Source organism: Crocodylus siamensis, chromosome 12 (genome assembly GCF_052110815.1).
Source record: "Crocodylus siamensis isolate JL-2025a chromosome 12, ASM5211081v1, whole genome shotgun sequence".
Classification (NCBI taxonomy): Eukaryota; Metazoa; Chordata; order Crocodylia; family Crocodylidae; genus Crocodylus; species Crocodylus siamensis.
Window position 1 is genome coordinate 47,261,436 of NC_143406.1, and position 16,349 is coordinate 47,277,784.

Genomic DNA, 16,349 nt, shown 5'->3' on the forward strand with positions numbered 1-16,349 from the left:
GGTTTAGCCTTGAGAATGGGCTTTTTTTTTTTTTTTTTTTTTGCCACCGCTGTGAAAATCTGCTCGAACAAGCCTCTGAACATTTTGCTCTACATACACCCAGGAGAGATGGAAGAGTTCTGCAGATTCTCTGAAGATGACATCTGCACTGACCATGCTCCATCCCCATCACCTCTCCTGCCCGCTGCCCCCCACTGCACCTATTTCATCTTCGCTGTAGAGTATTTTCCAGCAATGGTGCCTCCTTCCAGCCCATTATACCTGATGATGGCTGGCTTACAGCAAATGGTGCAGCTTTCAGTTCCTTCTGACCCTTTTAATTTTTTTAATTAAAAAAGGGCTATGGGATGATGCATGGAGGCACTAAAAGCAGGAAGAACATCTGTCTTGTTCAGCCCACCCTTGCCTCAACTCTCCTCCTGGGCAGCAAGGAGGTGCAAAGTTGGGTTTATGAAGACATGGGATGTAGAAGGGACTGAAACACAGAAAAGGACAGTCTGGAGAGCCCAGGAGGGCTTGGTAGAGATAGGGCATAATCTGTACCCACTGCCCTCAGAAACTGGAATAGACCCAGGAGCCTGAACCCCACCAGCATATAGGAGCAAAAACCACTAATCAAACATATGCCTCATCTCCCTCCCAGGGCTGGACCACACAGGAGATGACAACCTACTGCTGCTTTCTGGTAGCTCAGAGAACTGGCAAGACATCAACCCTGCTGAGGACTTTAGCATTCATTTAATGCAAGGGTTCCTTGGAAAATAAGTGAGAATGACACCAGAGAAATAGGGAATTTGCTCCCAGAATTAATTCTCTGCATACATGGGATAGGGGCAATCTCCTGCAGAGAAGCAGAACCACAGTAGAGCCGTGCTGCCAATTCAGTATAATTACAATCACTGACCTTTCAGCGTGACCCGGGCTCTGGTAGGAAATGGATAGCGTTGAAAGAAGGTCTGGGAAGAAACAGGTAATAGCACCTGTCCACTTCGCATCTGTCAGAGTCCATTCTCACTTGCCATCCTTTACTTTGGGAGGAAGAGACTGGAGGGACAACCTCCAAGAGTATGTTCCCGTGCTTTCGCCAGGTTGAAGGCTTTGCTTTCCAGACATAGGAGAACCATTGCAGGGAAAGGGAGACACTTTCCATGCCGTCCCTCCCTTCTGCCTACACCTCCTCTGACATGGAGCCACCTCTGTTCTGGTTTAATAATGAAGAGCAGAGCACGAAAACTGGCTGTAGGCCCTGCTGAAGGGCTGCATGCTGGGGCAGCTAGGGGCCTACAAGCAGGGACAGGGCAACACCTCCACATTATACGTTCCCAGGAGCAGCTGCAGATTATGCTGTAGGATCCTAGCAGGTGCCCTCATCTCCTTTGTATAAAATGCAAAACATTTTCCCCCCCTTTTTTTGCTGAATATCCCAAAGAAAAATCAGCTCCATGTATTTCTTGCATTTTTAACTTCCTGTTGGCCACGAGAGCTGTTTGTGGTTTTCTGGGTTTTTTTTAATCCTGTATTTCTAGCTGTTAGAGGAGCCTGACAGACTGTCTCTGAGCTAAAGAGGCTACAGGAAAAAAAATTCAAAGGGTCAGAAGGAGCTGAAAGCTGCACCACTTGCTGTAAGCCAGCCACCCAACTCTGTCCCAGGCAGCCAGCACTTACAGCTGCTGAGTTTCATAAGAAGTTGGACTGATGCTCCATGTTTCATTTGGATACCGGCAAGGAAACTGAAGCAGCAGAAGCCACCAGCCCGGCTGCTGAATGAACAGTAGCTTTCATATTATGAAGCTCCCCAAGCAACAGCAAAGAAACTAAGGAGAAAAGGAGGTTTTGAGTCACAAGGTAAGTTCACTGGATGCAAACAGCTGGAAAAATGATCGATCTGGAGAAGGGACTGTTCCCACCCAGTCGCTGCTGATGGCTTGAACGAGTCACAAAAATAATACTGGTACAGTGACTTGGTCTTTACTTTTACGCTGCACTGGGACAGGCAAAATAAAGGAGTGGGTTGACTGGGGACTTTCCAGAATATTGCACTAGTGGCTTTAAGATGTCCCTGCTAATGCTCATCACTTCCTTTGCCACCCCTGCCATGCCCCATAGAAATTGCGTTCATGCTGCTAGGCTTTTTTTAAGCAATAAGTTTGTCCATACGAATTAGTGCCCCGGCTGTACTTTCCAATGGCTGCCTTCACTAAGGGGGCTTTCTCTGCTTTCCCAGCCTGCAGATCAATTCTTTGCTAGCACACATGCAAGGCAGATGTAGGAATTGACTTTACAGCCCCCGCTCCAGGGTAGGAAACATTCACAGCTTTAACGTGTGTTGCTCCAGCTTTGCCCAAGAATCGCAGGGGTGTGAGGCGTGCTTTCTTCCCCTAGCCTCAGCTGATTAACGGTGGTGCCCGTGTGGCTTAGCAGAGGGCTGGTAGAGTCATCAGTTAGTCATCGCCGTGTGGATTGCCTGGACCAAGGGAGAGAAGTGTCTGTCCAATGGGAGTCAACACCAGCCCTTGGCCTTTTGCTTTGCAAGCAGCTGGCAACGGCTGCCAAAGTGTGAAAGCGGAGGTCCCATGCTGCACAGAAACCTTTTTCCGTGTGACTGATGAAGACTCACCATCATCACCGTCATCATCCATGTGACCGAAGCATGTGGCTGAAACCGAGGCCCCAAGCCACTGACTCACAGGCGGTGCCGTCACCAGGAGGAACTCCATTTCATCAGCTCGTGTTTCCTCTGGGCAGTTGCTGAGCTGGAACTTGTCCTCTTTCTCCAGAAAGCAGGGCTGAATCACTGTCTGGCCATGTGAAAATGAGACTCCTTCCCAGGGCCCGCCCAATAAAAAAACATGACCCTGTCCAGTCTCCAGGCCATTGCAGTCATGTTCCTGGCAAGCAACACCACCAAATATTGCTCAGGGGAAAAAAAGAACTAGGAGGGGACCTTTGGGTCTTTAGTAAGCAGTGCTCACTTTTATTTGGTGTTCTGGGCCACGACCGAGGCTCTGAAGCGGTTCTGTATGACAAATGGATAAAACAATAGCCGTATTAATAACAACACTTGCAACAGTAACAAGAAAAATGATTATTTGAGACCCCAAATCATTAATGAAGCAGAAGGCAATTTCACACATGGCATGAAAGCAGGCACTGCTCCCTTGATCAGAGTGGAACTATGTCAGCGCCTGCCAGCTCTGCATGATACATCTCTTCTTGATTAGGAATCAGAGCAAAGCTTGCTGAATTGTAAGGATTGGATCTAACCTCTTGTTCAGGCGACTGGGGAAGCATGGGGCAGCTACTAATTTGGGATGTGACCCAAGCTTCTGAAGTGTTTGGGTGCAGATCCCAGCTCCTTTAAATTTGGGACATCTAGAAGTTTAGGGTTGTGCTCCATGCTTGAAGGTGCACTTTTTGATGGTCTCACCGTGTATCCAGACAAAGCGGAAGCTGGGAAAAGATCTTTCAGCTGTAAGCAACCACATTTGAAAGCCACGGACTTTCTGGTACGAGCCGCTCCTCAGGAGAGTCATCCCCAAATGCTTTGAAACATGTGAAGAGAGGGAGCCAACAGAAAGGCATCTGCAAAAGGCTGTTAATTGTGCTGGTATTTTAAGTGACACGGCCAACTCTTCCTCTCCATGTGCTCCTCAGATGATATTCAGGCAGGCAAAAATGCTCATTATATCTCAGTGTGCAACAAGGCACTAAAATATCTGAGAACTAGGCCATCGTTTCAAAGAACAGCTCTCCATCAGGGACAGTATGAATCTCCCGCTGGGAGAGACTCCTGAACTGTTTGGATTTGAAGGGCGCTTGTACACATGACGAAAATTGGCCGTTTTTGTAGTTTAATTGCATCACGCTGTACACATACAGGGGGGGTTTTTTTACAATTTAAATGAGTTTACTACATTGCTAACTAAACCACATCCGCATGGAGTTTAGTTTGCAACATAGCTATTTGTAACGTTGCAGCCTTATCTGTTTATATTTAAGACTGGTCACTGTTTTATGGGGTGTTTAATTAGTCCATCAAGAATTGCTGTAGAGTAGTGGTAATGCACTTATATAACTGCTCTGGATCAAACGGAGCATATGATACAACAGTGTCCTTGGCTAGAGAAAACTGTTCAGATCCATAATTTATACAACACCTGCTTTGACAATGAAGTGAGAGCTCAGCCATTGGCAATACAGGTTTATTATTTCAGGTTGTATCTGGGAATGCATTCAAAAGTTTGGATGCTTGCTTTGCAAAAACCTGCTGGATTTGCTGCAGGGAAGAGAGACTATTAAATGAGACTAGTATTTTTCTATTCTCATCTGGATACCGTAGGAAAGGCTTCTTATGGATCAGATTCATAATGCTTTCACAAAAATCAGGCTCCACTTTCCTATTATTTTTTTAATAGGATTTTTTACCAAGACGGTAACAAAAGAGAATCAAAACAGAAGTGCAGGGGTCATGGTTGAATCATTTCATGTTTTGCAAGCTTCCAATTTAACTGCTAAAGGGTTTTTTTTTTTTTAAGATATCCCCATTTAATGCATGAAGAAGTTTCATTTTCTTGGTTGTCCAGAGAAAATTTCAGCTATTTTTCTTCCGTCTCATTTGCCACCAGAAATTAGCTGTGCTTATGCTGTGTTCTGAGCAGGTCTCTGGAGACCGTTATAGGAAAAAAAAAACAGTTTCCATTCCTCATAGTAATTACCTATTGGAATCAGATTAGCTGAGAAGAAACATCACTTTAAAGCACCAAAAGTTCATTTATGAAAATCAGAGACAGTAACGCACATGCAGCTATTGTAACGAGGACGTCTTATAGTGTCGTAGTGTATGTGGCTTAATCGCTTGTGTCATTAGGGAACGTGGGTCGCAAGTGTAAAAGGAATTAGTGAACAGCAGACCTCAAGAGGTTCAGAAGATGGGCTCCCTTTAGACAAACTATCAAAAATTGCAGATAATTTTAGAGCTCTTCCCTCTGCAAACTTGAGCTAGGTGTGAGAGGTGAGCCCAAAGTGAAACAGCTTAATCCAAACACTTCAACTTAAAAAAAAAAGAAAAAAAAGAAAAGGATCAGATTGCACCAAGACTTTAACGAAAGAGTATCAAAACAGAAAGCCAAAGGTCATGGCTCAATCTTTTTTTATGCTTTATAAGTATCTAGTTTAACTTGAATTGGATGATCCTACCTTGAGCAGGGGGTTGGACGAGGTGACCTCCTGAGGGCTCTTCCAGTCCTACTTTTTGATGATTTTGTGATTCATCTTCAACCTCTGAGCTGGGCACCCGATATGTAGGAAACATTGGCTCCTAATTTGAACCTTGTGGGATGCATCGATCTCTCTGCGAAGACTCCCAACTGTGGGTTGCCTTGCAGTATTTTTTTTATCCCTTTGCTCTTGGGTCTTTGAAAGTAGCACAGAAATGGAGAGAGAGCGTTCGGCAGGCAGAATGACCTGGATTGCATTTTTGGACAAGCCACCAACGTTTTGAGCCTCTTCTTTGAGCACCCGGGGTTGTGAACATTGTGGCCATCAGTCGGGGTTATAACAATGTGATGAGAAGAGCCAATCAGGAATTTTTTGGTCAAATGATTTTATTGAAAAATACTGATTCACTAGATGACAAAATCTGGAGGGTCAGTGGGGGCAATTCTTTTTTTTCTTTTTTCAGTGAAAATATTTTGAAAAGGTTTTGAAACAAAACCATCAACAAATGTACTTTTTTTTTTTTTTTTTTTTTTTTTACATTTTCTAAATATAAACTTCAAAGTTTTCCACTTGACAGCAAGGGGGCTGTACCTGATGATCTCACAAGGTCCCTTCCAGCCCTAAACTTCTGTGAATCTGTGACATGCCTTTTCATTTTTGCTTTTAAGCTAATAAGCATAGAAAAATTCAAACCCCAAATATAGTTCATAGGTTGTAAGGCTGGAAGGGACCTTGGAAGATCATCGGGACCAGCCCCCTGCATAGCTGACATCAAAATGACTTTTTTCAATGTTATCAGCACAAAATAGTTTGATTGACCTGGACCCACGTTTTATTTTTGTCACTTCATAACATATTTTTTTTAATTTAATCTTCTTTGTGCAATTATTGGGAACAATTATGTAAAGTCTCCAAATTTGTCATAGGATGGAAAAAACAGCTTCTGCCTGCTTTCTCCGCCCCCGCCCCGCCCCAGTTTTGCTTAAGTATAGTGTCCCATTTCAGAGCTTTCAACTCAGAAAACAGCAATTCTACATTGAAATATTTTGGGATTCTAAGATTTCCCTACCATGTACAGTCTCTTTGCGCTGAAAACTATCTTTGGTTTCTATTTCTGTCCTTTTTCTTTGGAAATGTCCCCCCTTCTCTCTGGAGAAGGAGCACGAAGGATGACCAAACAGGAATTTGATCAGCTCTGCCATCTCCGGGCATTCTGCGTTGAACTAATACATCATTCTAGACACACGCCAGCACATCTGATCAGTATGAAAAAGTAGGACAAATGTTCCCCCAGTGTTGGAATTTGAATCATTTGCTGAAGACACAACCTGCCAGATCTTTCCTCTAGTGTAAGCGGAGGTGCTGGCAGAACGTATCAGAGTTTGTCGTGCACAGGCTTGTGAAGGTGATAAATCTGCCTCGTTGGGAAGAAAAAGGTTATCGTTGCGCTTGGTGCAGTAAGATCTCAGTAACCATCTGTAATGAAAAACACATCTCCCCTTTCCACCCATATTTCCATCATCAGTGTTATGTTAGGGGCTCTACCTTTGTTTTTACGTTTTCTTTTTCTTGCACTTTTCTCTTAAGTGTTTCCTTCAGGCCTCCCTATTTCTTTTTCCCCCTTGGATTTACTTTCCTTCCCTCTAATCCACGTGGGTTTTCACTTTCATCCCCTCATTTTGCTCCCTTGGTTTCCATTTCCCCTTTGCCAGGTCCGTAACTGAGATGCAACTTTGCAAGTGCTGGACTGTGAGGTTTTGTCCTCTCCCGCCGCAGTGCTCTCTTTGCTGCTCTCCCCTACCTGCTTTTTCTCTATTTTTATCTCCTTTCCCTAGTTCTTTGTTGGCATATGACAATCTATTTTCACATGCAGACTCCAGCACCACAGTGGCCTTACCCTCAACCACATGTAGAGTCCATGAGATGTCCAATTATAAAGGTTTTCACACATGCTTACACACCTGCAGGTATGAAAATTCAAGACCCTTAAAGGAAACATTTTTGCTTTGATTTCCAAGAGCCATAGGCCATAGATGATTTTTTTTTTTTGCTCAATAGACTGTTTTTCCCAAAGCAGATGAAAACAAACCTGCCTGCCCTGTACCCCCACACATCCTTATGCTTCATGAATCATGGAACAAATCATAGATTTTGACAATTTCCCCAGTGGGTAATTATCATAATACTTCTCTCTAACGTACAATAGATAGATTGATAGTAGGGCTGTGCAAAGCTTCGACTTAATATTCAGTTCAACAAATATTCGACATATTTGACCTTGAAAAGTGAAAGTCGAGTCGAATAGCAGCTGGTCGAATAGCTGTCGAATCGAATACCGGAAGTCGAATATTAACGGCACGGGTCGAATATTCGACTTGCCTGTACTGGATTCCCTATGTGGGGGGGGGAAGAGGAAAGTAAGGGGGGGGGAGGGGGAGAGGGGGAAGGAGTGCATTCATGACTGACACGTGTGGCTGGCCAATGACCCGTCAGCATTCTCTGAGGTCCTGTCCAATCCCAGTGCCCTGGGGGAGGGCCAGAGAAAATGCAGAAAAAGCAGCAGTTTTTCTGCTCCCTGCTTTCTGCCTCGGGGTCCGTTTCTGTGCTGCTGGTGTTCGCCGGCACCGCCGCGTCAGGCCGCGCCGGCTGGAAGCCCTGCTCTTCAACAGACTCCCTGCTTGCAACGCTAGCAACAGGGATTTCTGAGAACTTGGTGCTTTTATTTTATAACTACTTTTCATATTAGTTTATGCTTATATTGGATGGGGTTAGTAGTAGCCCAGGATCTATTCTATATACAGGGATTTAGTTTATATAGATCACAGAATCAGAGAAGCCGGGTCAGAAGGGACCTTGTACATCTTCAAGTCCGACCCCCAAGATCTTCAAGTCCGACCCCCCCCTTTTTTTTCCTAAAATATTTGAAGCACTGTGTTTAATACACTGAACTGTACAGTAATTATTCAAATACTTGTATTCTGAATTGTTTAAGGACTCATACATTAGAGATTCACACCGTAATTACTTGCCAGAGCACTCACAACTGCATGGAGAGTTATCAAGTTAATACAATGTCTATTGACACTTGGGCAGCGATATGTTAGTACCTCTCCCCTTTACTCCTCTGAATAACCTTAGTTATATAGTTCAGCTTCAACTCAGTCACACAAACAGATAAATAAATGGAATGAGAAAGAAATATGTATATATTTATACATCATTCATTCTTTCCACCACACCAGTGCTTTTCAATATATTACCTACACACACAAACACATTGACACAACATCCAGAAATCTAACCCGCGGCGCACGGCGCACTGAGAGGCTCCAGTTTACACACGGAGGCACACATTATGAAGCGGGGTGGAAAGGCGGGTGGCCGCACCGGCCGGCCTGCACGAAGGGGAGCAAGGGGGTTGCAAGCGGGAGAGCTGCAGTTTCTCCCCCCACCAAACTCAGACGCAGCCTCTTTCCCTACTGCCGGTAGCAGCCTCAGCCCTTGTTGCGGGAGGAGAGGGGAGCAGCACTGCCGCCAGAGCCACTGCCCGTGCCCGAGACTCTCTCGTGTCCGGACACGGCAGCCACAACCTCTCCCACCGTAACCGCAGCCCGCACAGCAGCGCGCTTCCCCCCCATGGCACTGCCGATGCCGAGCCTTCCCGCGCCAGACGAAGAGCTGGCGCTGGATCTGGATCTCCGTGCCCTGGCAAGGGAAGGAGGGGGAAATCAGTCGAGTTTGTGCTCGACACCCCTCGGGTTTTTCTTTACAAGCCACTGCAGGAGGTGCCCCTACGCCGGTGAAGGCAAGCGGGTCAGCTGCGTCGGCCCTGTCTCCTGCTGCGCCTCTGACTGCTGGAGAGGGGAGAGTTCAGCAGCATCCGCAGATGCACCCGCACGCCGGAGGGAAAGGTCCGGTACTAGCATGGGCTGGGATCATTATGAGCTGTGTCACGAGCTGTGTCGGTCGGCAGCCGGCGGTGCCGTTTCCCCCAAACCCTGCACCCAGCACCGTGACCGCGGGCAGGCTTGGTGGGCCGCTCAGGGGCGAGCAGGCCGGCAGGTCCGAGCTCCCTGCGGCTTTCCACACAAGTCACAGGAGGGTCTCTCTCAAGAATCGGGGTGCTGTTTCTCCGCACCCCCGAACCTATCTTGTCAAAAGTCAGCAGGCTTTGTGGGCCCTTCAGGAGCTACCATTCCTGCAAGTGTCACCAAGATCAGACAAGAAATGCCGAAGCTATAGCTTGCTTCGACCTTCCCCATTATAGCCTGCGGGAAGTCAAAGCAGCTCGAATATTCGACTGAGCTTTGACCTCGAGTCCAAGCGGAGCCGCCTCGACTCCAAGCAGACGGCAAATCGAAGCGGGACCCAGTTTAATATTCGACGTGGCTGTCGAATCGAATGTTACCTGCTCTGCACGGCCCTAATGGATGGATGGATGGATAGATAGATGGATCTATTTCTGTGTAGACCCCAAATTTACCTATATTTCTAAATAGTCCCCAAGTGGAAAACTTTCCCCTTTTTTGGTTGTTTTGAGAAGGAAAAAACCCAACACAGACATGCTGATCCTTTTAGTGATAATCACCATTCTAATCCGAACTACGCGCTTTAAACAAGAACTAATATTTTTACATTTACGAATCCTCTCTCTACATCCAAATCAGAAATATTTTTCCTAATGAATGCTCTGATTCTCCTTGACGAGAGCAATACAAGCAGGCAGGAGAACAATTAAGCCTCCTTTGCCTAATGCTTTGAGATTGAAATGATACAATGTTCTACTACGTGTCCCCTAGGTTACTGCTTTATGGGCCAAAACCATGAAAAAAGCAAACTACTTTTCAATGAAATAAAATTGGGTCTTGAACAGCCAATAGATTTAGTTTTTTGTGTTTTGTTTTGTTTTGTTTTTTTTGGGGGGGGGGGGGTTCTTTATATGACTGAACATAGCTAATAGTCCTCTTGACTTTAGACCAGACCTAACCAAGCCTAGAAACTTGTGGTCTGAAAACAGGGAATCCCTCATAAAAAATGTACCATGTAAGTAGGACATATTACCTGACTAGATTGTCGATATGGGTCCCCTTTCAAATTTGCTTTAATCCCCTTTACATTCATCTGGCAATATAAGGAGACCGAATGCACACCTAATTTCATTCCAGAGTGGTGTAAAAGGACGTCCACATGAATGAGAACTCTGGCCTCAAACTGCATCATATTAAAGCCCATTAACTTCCCAAAAGCTTACACCCAAGATCAGATTTCTGTTGCGTTGTGAACAGGACCATCACAATTATCCTACAGTCAGTTGAAAACTGTTCACTGCTTTCACATGAAAAGGTATTATTATTCATGCTAATGATTATAAATAGTCCAGCATGCTAATAAGCATTTGACAGGCCTCTCAGTGAGTTCAACAGAAGTACGATAGAAAAATAAAAAGTGAGCATCTCATTCTTTGTGGTGACAAGTCAAAAGCCAGAACCCAAGCAGGATGTTTCCTACAAAGTGCCTATAGTCCAAAGGACAGATATTACTTCCCCCTTGGTCTTCTCTTCTTGGGAACAGGGTTTATTTAATCTGGGGAAGAGAAGACTGAGGGGATGTAATAACAGCCTTTAACTCCCTGCCGGGGGCTGCAAAGAGGATGGAGCTGGGCTGGTCTCAATGGGGGCAGATGACAGAAGGAGCAATGGGCTCAAGCTGCAGCAAGGGAAGTTGAGGTTGGATATTAGGGAAAACTTTCTCACTAGGAGGGTGATGAAGCACTGGAACAAGTTACCTAGAAAGATGGTGAAGTCTCCATCCTTGGAGGTATTTAAGACCCGGCTTGCCACAGCCTTGGTGGGGATGATATAATCGGGGCTGGTCCTGCTTGGAGCACGGGGTTGGACTAGACATGATCCCCCCAGGGTCCTTTCAACCTGAATTTTCTATGATAGTACTTCCCCCATAGTGGCAATCTGTTCTGTCACTAAACCCTGCACAGTTCCCAGCCCAGAGAAACCGGAGCCTGGCGTACCGTGGTTTGAAATCTTGGCAGTATTTGGGAACCACGCCAGCCATCACCTCTCCTACCTCCCTGCTAACATCCCGGACAGCCCGCTGCAAAATTGGGAGTTGTGAAGTGTCTGACAAAGTGAGAATCTTTGCTTTGACTTCACGGACTCTGGATCAGGCCCCAAAAGGGCATAACTTTTAACAAGAAAACTATAAGCCAGAACCTTTGTGACTGTGAGGTGGTGAAGCGTTATGAAAATCAGTGGAGCGGGCAATGAATTCCTGGTAAAAGGACTGACATTTCTATACAAAGATAGAGAAGACGAGTGATTGCCTAGCCATCATCTGTTGCATCTCTGCATTTCCCTGTGGCACTCTGGAGCCTTCAGATAATACTGTAGAAAACCATAATTAAAAATCTAGAACCGGTGTTTGTGCAAAGCCATTGCTACTTAATGTCTACATTCACAGTGACTGTGACTTCCCAACAGGCTTATTTAGTAATTCAGATATGAAGCCTACCTAGAAATTCAGCTGAGAGAGAAGACAGATATAATCAAAAGCCCTGCTTGACCAACTAACTCAGTGTTAAAGCAGTTACCTAACAAAAGGCTAAAAGGAAGATTTGCCAGGAAAATGCAGAGTTGCATACCCTCCTACATTCACACTTCCCCTAAAAACTCTGGAGAATTATACATGTTATATTTGCTTTTGTTGTTTTGGTTTTCTTAAAGGAATTACAGTGATTAGGGATGGTACAAAAACAAAAATGATTATTACTACATTAATACTTGGATACTTGGGGGAGGGGATTGAGCTAACCGATTAATGGATGCAACGCTCCAAGTTGCAACTCTGCAAACTAAATTACATCAGGATGTGGCTGAGTTCATGATGATGCAAACTCATTTAAAACCCCCCAAACTCGCGTCCATGTAAAGCGTGATGGCATTAAGGGAAATTTTTGTCTCTTGTACGTGGTTACTCCAGTTACAACCAACTCTCTCACCATTGCCTTGTATTCCCTTCCAGTCTTTTTGTTGTTACTGCCTGTTTTCTCCTAACAGGTACCTAGGTGGGAAGCAGCATGGGGGCACAGACCGGCTTTTTGCTGTTTGCGTGTACAGCGCCTAACATGATCAGGCCTGACCCCCTGACGGGGACCTCTTGGTGCTACGACAATAGCATAAATAATAAGTGCACCCTGTGGTAAGCAGACAGATGGCCATCGGTTGCTCTGCGTTGAATCATCCCATTAATCATTACCGTTACTCTCCCTGCTCCAGCTGGCCGAGTTGAAGATGAGTGCCTTGCTTCTCATGCTCTTGGTATCCATTGTGAACGTGGGCGCGTTGCTAGAAAAGGGCTCGCCAAGACGGGAAGTCCGGCGGCTGTCGTGCGTGCGATGCTGCGGGCCTTCAGAGCAGCCCGTCTCAGCGTCCTCGTTGCGGTACGCGAGGATGAGCAATGAGCCTGCCTATTCGGTACCCAAAGTCCGGCCCACTATAGACATCACCATCCTGAAAGGTGAGTAAAGCACGGTAGGAGGGGAATCCTCTTCTACATTTGGCCTATTTACCATAACTTCATAACCTCTGTTCTTCCTTTAGAGAGGAAAATACCCATAAACTTCAGTAATTCAACATATATAGTTCATCCAAGAGAGGCACCAGTGGCAGCTTACTCCCTGTCTGTTGGCACCGATAGGTGGAAGAGATGCTCTCTAGGTCTTTAATGTACCAGATAACAGGAGGGAAAAGATTCAAGTTCAAGATGAACAAATTCAGATGGTCCGAAGATTTTTACAGCAAGGGCAAATAACCGATGGAATGAAAGAGTTAACGGACTCTCAACTCACTCAGAGGATCCTGAATCAAAACTGGGTCTTTTTTTAAAAATACGTGGTATAACACAGATAGAAATCCTAGGCTTCATGCAGGAGATAGTGGGTGGGTTCAATGATGGCTGTCCTGCTTCAGGACAGATGAGAGGGTCATCGGGGTCCCTTCTGCCTTGAAAATCTCCGATAAAATGTTGGCATCTTATTCTCTTCTGCATCAGTCACACCCATAGTATCTCCCCTTCCTCCTCTGTGTATATGCTAATCACTGAGTCAGATATATGAAACAAAGCTGATTTTTGGATACCAACACAGAAGTTCAGTGCAGTCAGGATTTCACCTCGTGCTGTCTGTCCTTCGCTTTTGTCACCCTCTCTCAGTATTTGGTACTGGTCACCTAAATTAAACTGGTGCATCTTTCCCCATCTTCCCTGGTCTAACTTCCCTTGTAAACTACTTCTCTGAAATGAGTTTAGTTGTGTAACTATATCTAGCTCTAATACGAGCCCCAAAAAATCACTTTCTGCAAATATTTGTATGAAGGCAGTTTGGATTTTGCAACTCAGAGAGGTGCAAACATGGGGAAGGTAAGTTCTGGAGAGTAGGGACCAGAAGTTTGATGAACAGTTTTTCTCGTACTTTGCCTGCATTTTTTAACAAAGACTATCGCCTAATTAACTAAACAGAAAATAGCACTGTAACCTTCACTTCCTGTCACATTTTACACATGTTCTTGACTTCTATAATTTAATCCTTCTAATAATTTTGGCCATAAAACATAAAGCAAAATTAAAGGGGAGTCCTCCTTTTTCTGGGTTATCAACATGGGCCGCCCAGCAGTATGGCCTTGTGGGAGTTGGGATAAGGATGGTCCAAAATTCAGATTTAGATGGGTATTTAAGAATGACAAGATCTCCTGAAGGCACCTGGAGAGTTTCTATCGGGTTGAACATTGGTTGCCTCCATCCAGATGTGTTTGTGCTTGAATATTGGCTGCCTCCCTCCATCCCGATATATTTGTGCCCGGTGTTATAAATGCATTGGTTTTGGAAACGAGTCCTTTGTGATTACAGGAGAAAAAGGAGAGATGGGAGACAGAGGAAATCCTGGAGCAGTTGGAAAGGAGGGAGCACGAGGGCTACGTGGTTATAATGGACAGAAGGGTCAGAAAGGCCAGTCAGGCCCATCAGGCCATTCCTGCAAACAACTATATGCCGCTTTCTCGGTGGGCCGGAGGAAGCCTCTCCACAGCTCCGATTATTTTGAGCACGTCACTTTTGACACCGAGTTCGTCAACCTCTACAAACACTTCAACATGTTCACGGGGAAGTTCTTCTGCTACGTGCCGGGGATCTACTACTTCAACCTGAATGTCCATACCTGGAACTTCAAAGAGACCTACCTGCACTTAATGAAGAATGACAATGAAGTGGCCATCCTTTACGCCCAGCCCAGTGATCGGAGCATCATGCAGAGCCAAAGCCTGATGTTGGAGCTACAGGAGGGGGATGAGGTCTGGGTGAGGATGTTTAAGCGGGAGAGAGAGAACGCCATTTACAGTGAGGAGTCTGATATCTACATCATCCTCAACGGCCATTTAATTAAGCCAGCCATAGAGTAGCCAGCCTCCTGGCTACGGGCCTTCAGTGCTTTGGTGAGGCTTATAACTATCCCCCCTCTTAGAAGTGCACACATGTGTATCAGTATGGTAATGACCCCACTCCAGTGGATATCTTTAGGGCCTGCTTGAAAACCAGCAGCCAGATGATCTGCTTCTCGCGTTGTTAACCGGTAATGTTTTTATACACGTGGGAGGAAAGCGGGGTATGCGTCTATGAAGAAAGGGAAATGGGGCATACTGGCAGAACCAGGCAGCATTTCATAGCGATGCCACCGTGCGAGTACCAAGCAAACCTCAGCCCTTCTGTGGGATCCCAATCCCTCAGCCCAGTCTACAAAAACAGGCCGCAGCATCTCTGCTGAATCAGCCAGCGGAAAATCTCAGATCAAAAACGCGGCATTTTTCTTTAAGTATCACCTCTCTTCTGCTATTGTAACTCCATCACCTAATATGCTGACCAGCAAGTATTTTAAACCCATGCATAGTCCCACTGGAATGGGCCTATATATCTATAACTGTACTTTGTATGAAGGTGCTACCTAAAAGATCATGGCATAGGATATCATGCATTATCTTTCCTTTTTAATGATAAACACTGCGCTGTTGCTTAGGGGCTGAGTTTCAGCGTGACCCATCATTGCAATGGAAACCACAGGGAGCGGTGAGGGGTGGAGACCGCTGAAACGTAGGCACTGGACTCTATACTTTCCAGTACTCTACAAACCACATGGAGGAATCATCTTTCTGCAGGCTGCGCTCTTTATTTCTTGTAATTCACTGCAGGTAATGGTGAAATGTTATGTGCTAGAAACCGAAAACAGGCTTTTTTTTATTATTATTGTTCCTCCTACTCCACACACACGCTGATCTGCATTGTATGGAGGAGTCATTAAATTGCAGTGCAGCGTATGTTTTGCTCGGCTAATTATTTCGTTGCTGTACGTCTCCTGTTGCCAACTGTTTAACCTGAGAATTAGTTGAAATAAAAATAGTGCTTTGGATGCATCATCTCTGTTTAACTTGCTTCTTATACACTTTTCACAGCACAGAACTAAAAGCCGCAAGCTGCAAACCCAGGCCTGTGTTACCAAGTAGGATGATGAGTTTAATGACACACGCACCCCTAAGTAGGCCAGATATTGGACAGAGACCACTTTGGTAATCATATGTGCAAAAAGGGGGCCAGGGGGAGGAAACAAACCCCTCTCAAACTTTTACTGGCTTGTTTATGTGCTATTTTGCTCCATTGCCAAAAAGCTAATGCAGATTTCTAGTGAGGGTCTAATGAGCTTATTACTAGAGGTAGTTACACCACCAGCCTGGCCTACATTCAAACCAGCAATGTTCAGGAGCTGGGTTTCATCCCACACCGCCTCTGCCTTCGCAAGTGCCAACCCCCGTTCCCATCCTGGGCTGCAGCAGCGCTGGAAGGGAAAGCGAGGAGGCTCGTAAACAAGCACGGGAGACAGTGAGTGGGTTTGATGCCGATTCTCCGCTGACCCGCCACCTGATAAATCGTTCCTTGTAAGCAAACAAAAGCCCCAGTCACCTAAATCAGCCCGTGGTGCAATTAGGGAAAAAAAAAAGCTTCCATTAGGATGGTGCTAAGAGTCCTACTGACTACGTTGCTTATTTGAAGCAGGCACTTAGTCCTGAAATCATGAATGC

The 16,349-nt window shown here is 45.4% G+C and overlaps 1 protein-coding gene across 1 annotated transcript; it reads left to right on the forward strand.

Moving 5' to 3' along the window:
- Positions 1 to 1,692: 1,692 nt before the first annotated feature.
- On the forward strand, positions 1,693 to 15,561 carry C1QTNF8 (C1q and TNF related 8). Its single transcript, XM_090023753.1, has 3 exons — positions 1,693 to 1,845; positions 12,507 to 12,747; positions 14,134 to 15,561. Exons 2-3 carry the CDS (start codon positions 12,522 to 12,524, stop codon positions 14,679 to 14,681), a joined length of 774 nt encoding a protein of 257 aa, XP_089879879.1. The 5' UTR covers positions 1,693 to 1,845; positions 12,507 to 12,521; the 3' UTR covers positions 14,682 to 15,561.
- Positions 15,562 to 16,349: the final 788 nt, after the last annotated feature.